The sequence below is a fragment of the Leptonychotes weddellii genome, chromosome 3 (genome assembly GCF_054177405.1).
Source record: "Leptonychotes weddellii isolate Sample4059 chromosome 3, ASM5417740v2, whole genome shotgun sequence".
Taxonomy (NCBI): Eukaryota; Metazoa; Chordata; class Mammalia; order Carnivora; family Phocidae; genus Leptonychotes; species Leptonychotes weddellii.
Window position 1 is genome coordinate 58038694 of NC_138371.1, and position 3948 is coordinate 58042641.

Consider the following 3948-nt stretch of genomic DNA (forward strand, 5'->3'; position numbering starts at 1 on the left):
GTTCAACGACCCCGCCCTCGGGGTCCCCAGGGGGCATCTTCTGGAGAGCCTGACCGTCTGGGACGCGAGCCCTCAAAGCAAACACAAACCCGCCTTGCTCCCCTTCCCTGGAAACTTCCCCGGCCTAGAGCAGAGCGGGAGGGGGCGGCGGGGCGGCGGTTCCCCTCGCGGAGGCAGAGAACTGCGCGCGCGAGGCTCGGGGCGCGCGGCGAGCGCGGCGGCCGCCGCCTCCTCCCCACCCCGCCTCTGCCGGCGCTGCCTCCTCCCTCCGCCCGGCTCGGCCTCCCTCGCTCCCTCCCCTCGTGGCTGGCTCCGGCGGCGGCGGCGGCGGTGGCGCGGCGGGGAGGGCGTGCGCCGGCCGAGAGGTGTCGGTGGTGAGGGAAGGGAAGTTTCAAGTGGAAGGTCGTCCGCCGGCCGGCGCGTCCTCCCGGTCTCCTCCGGCAGCATCATGGCGGAGCCAAGCGGCTCGCCAGTGCACGTCCAGCAGTCCCAGCAGATAGCCCCGGTGACGGCGGCGGCGGCCCCCGCGGCAGCAGCGGCGGCCCCGGCAGCGCCCGCGGCCCCGGCTTCGGCTCCGGCTCCGGCCCCGGCGGCGCAGGCCGTCGGCTGGCCCATCTGCAGGGACGCGTACGAACTGCAGGAGGTTATCGGTCAGTGCGGCGGGCGCGGCGGGGCCGGCCCAGGCCGAGCGCCGAGGCCGGGAGGGAGGCGCGGCCGGGGGCGGGAGGGGGCGCGGGATGCCGGGCTCGCCTGCATGCACGCCCGGGAGGCAGAGCGGCCGGCTTCGGGGCCTACCGGCTTCAACAGTTTTTTTTTTTTTTTTTTTTTTTGTTCGTTCTCTGAGCGCTGGTGCTGCAGGAGGCGGCGCGGCGGATGTGACTCGCACTGCAGACGAGCCGCATGCTGCAAACTTTTATCTCCCGGATCGCCGGGGCGGCGGAGCCGGGGAGCCGGCAACGCCGCAGCATCACCCTCCACCCGCGCGGTGGGGCCGCAGCCCGTGGCGAGTGGCCACGCGGGCAGGCAGCTGCGGGTGGGGTGGGGTGGGGTGGGATTGCGGGGGCGCCGCCCTGGGCTTCCAGCGCGCCCGCGCTGCGCCCGGGGGGCCGCGTCGTGGGGGACTCAGAGGGCGCAGCCGCGCCTCTGCTCTCCAAGCTCCGCGCCTCCGCCTCCTGTGAGCAGCCTCTTGCGGTGGGTAACGGGGCCACGTAGGAATCGCGGAGGCCCGGGTTCTTTCCCAAGGCCGGGGAGGATGCTGGTCTCCCTCCCTGACAGCCGCTGCTCCACGCCCGTCTTGCAGCCCGGCGCGCCCGGGTACCCGCCTCTCGGTGCCTTGGCGCGCCGCCTGCCGCCCAGCCCGGCCGCCCGGGGAAAAGCAGGCGCCCTGGCCTCCTCCCCTGCACCGGGCCGGTGCTTTTCTCTGGTTCAGGGCCGAGCTGCAAGAGTGAAACCCGAGGCTTTCCGTGATCTGCTTCCTGCCATTCGGTGCCATCTAGTCGGCTCACAAATACCACCTTATCTTACATTTTTAAAAACCTGGCAAAGTCAACGGCAAGAAGCCGGCATTACTTTTCCTTGGGCCAAGCACGTGATAAGGCCCAGAGATTTGTGTTGACCCTTTACTTAGAACCTTTCCTATTGAATGGTCATCCTTTTTCGGAGTCTTGTTAGACCTAGTTAGGGAAGCCTCCAGGCAAAGTGCACCCTCGGCTCCTAACCTTACTGGGGCTGCGATGGGGTGCAGCTTTCCCGTAGCTGGATATTTAAGTACGGTGTTGAAAAAGGAATTGATATTTATGTTAAATATATATATATGTATATACATGTATACATACACATATATATACAAAATATATATTTTTTGCTTTTCTTTAAAAAAAAATTCTCCAGACCCCCCTTTAAAAAATTAAAACAAGAGAATTTCATTAGGCGTTTAAATGAGTATCCCCTGCTTCTTTGTGCATGAAACAGCATAGGCTGAAATACACATATATTTCATATATATGAGAAAATGATGGGCAGAACAGTCACCCAGAATATAAAAACTTCAAATAATCTAAAATAGACATCTCTCTATAAAATTCTTTGAGAATCCAGACTTTACAAACTTTGGGCCAGGGGTTGTCAAGGGATTGTCTTTGTGTCACTGCCTGGATTAAATCACTTTACGGGCTTCTCAAAAACTATCCAGTGAAAACTGCTTTAACCTGGCATATAAGCCCCTTCAATTTTTTGGTTTTGCCCCTTCCCAGAGTCTGCTTGTGTTGATTGTACCCTGAATATTCTGCTGTCCTATGACACATCTGGTCTCCCATTCCTCATTGTCTGGGCACAAGCTCTTCTCTCATCCAAGTGCCCATGTTTGTAGGGAATCTCACTCAGCTTCCAAGGCCAGAGGGAATTTTCCTTGAGAAGCCTTTTGCTTTTCCTGAGGCAAAGTACATTGGCTTCCTCTGCACCTCTTTTTACATACTTCATAGCATGTGATCCCCTATTTTTTATTTGTGGCACAAAATCTAAGGCCCTACTATGTCCCAGGCATTGTGCTAGATGTTAGTAGTATACAAGTTAAAAAAAATGGTTCCTGCCCTCAAGGACTCCGCAACTGCATGTAAACGATTCTATAAGCCCTGAAGAATGAGTTCTGGGAGAGCACAAAGGAGGAGGGGGCTGGGGATCACGGGAACACCAGAATTTAGTTATAATCAATTTATATGCTTATTTTGTCAATTATCAGGGTTATGATGCAAGCTTTGCCTTTTGAAAGCATAGTATTTTGAGTTGACTAGTTTTGTGAGCTAATGAATAAAAATCTTTTAAGTGATGTGATTAATTGCAGGGCTTCTTTCTGCTTGCAGTAACGGCATTGTTAATTGTGGTTGGTCAGTTTACCCAAGGAATTTGAGAACAGAAACACCTGCTTATTACTTCTACCCCTAGTTTTGCACATTCACACTGTGGCAAGGGCTTTTCTACATTTTAAATTTATCTCATATTTTTCCAACTAAACGATGGTCTGTGCGGAGGCCATGTTATTGACAAATCAGATTGCTGGAATAGGGTTTTGCCAGGGCTTAATGTTTATAGGGAATTATAAACCCATTTCCATTCCGTGTTTAATGCTAGTTGAGTGATTACAAGTGAACTTACGGTGAAGCACTTTTGCTTAAATATTACACGCAGAAGTTAGTAGTTCAGACACTGAACTAGTTTCGACACGAATGCGGGTGGAGAGCCTCTGCCTCCCCCCTCCATTCGGCAGGTGTCATATGATAGGGCTCCAGCAGTGTGAACTGCGACCAGCAGGAGGCTCGGATGTGCCTGACCAGAAGACGATGGGAGGCACCGTGTTTTAACAACTTTCCAGCGTGGCACAGAGCACTTTTTCTTCATTTCCTCCTGGGCAGAGATTGGGGCCGCAGGATTACGAGAGAATCGGTTTACTAAAATTCAAACAAAGCAGGTTCAGTTGTTTGACTTCTGTTTTAGAAAAGTAAACATGGGATTTTGCAAGTCTAAAAATAAAGTTTTCTCATCTGTTGTATTGCTGTTCTTGTGTTGTAAAAGATCAATGGAGAATTTGTAATGCTCTTGGGGTAATCTAGTTCAGAAGTTTATGCATGACCTGGAAATGATGTCAAGTCGACTTGGGGTAATCTAGTTCAGAAGTTTATGCATGACCTGGAAATGATGTCAAGTCGATCGGAGGGAGCTTTATACTTAGAGAGGGGTTGAAAGTGTTGGGAAATTATTAAACTCCTTTTAGCCATTGATATTCTTATCTTCGTAGACTTGAGATATTACTGTCTCCTAAACAAGTAGCTGCTCTTGGGAGGTCGTCTTTCCTCTTTATCCTCTTCAGCCTCGTGAAGCTTTGTCCCTCACCTCTCCCCTCCATCCCACTCTCCAGTTCCTTCTTTAGAAGTATCAGGGGTACCCAAAGATAGG

At 53.3% G+C, this 3948-nt stretch overlaps 1 protein-coding gene across 3 annotated transcripts in view; it reads left to right on the plus strand.

Annotated features, from left to right (window-relative positions):
* The first annotated feature begins 216 nt into the window (after nt 1-216).
* The window catches only part of STK39 (serine/threonine kinase 39), a 400617-nt gene continuing 396885 nt past the window's right edge, over nt 217-3948 (plus strand). Inside the window, exon 1 of one of the 3 annotated variants that reach the window (XM_081814256.1) lies at nt 217-650. In XM_081814256.1, coding sequence (XP_081670382.1) covers nt 449-650 — 202 coding nt within the window. In that variant the 5' untranslated portion in view covers nt 217-448. The remainder of the gene's footprint in view (nt 651-3948) is intronic. The other 2 variants (XM_081814255.1, XM_081814257.1) reach the window with 2 other exon arrangements.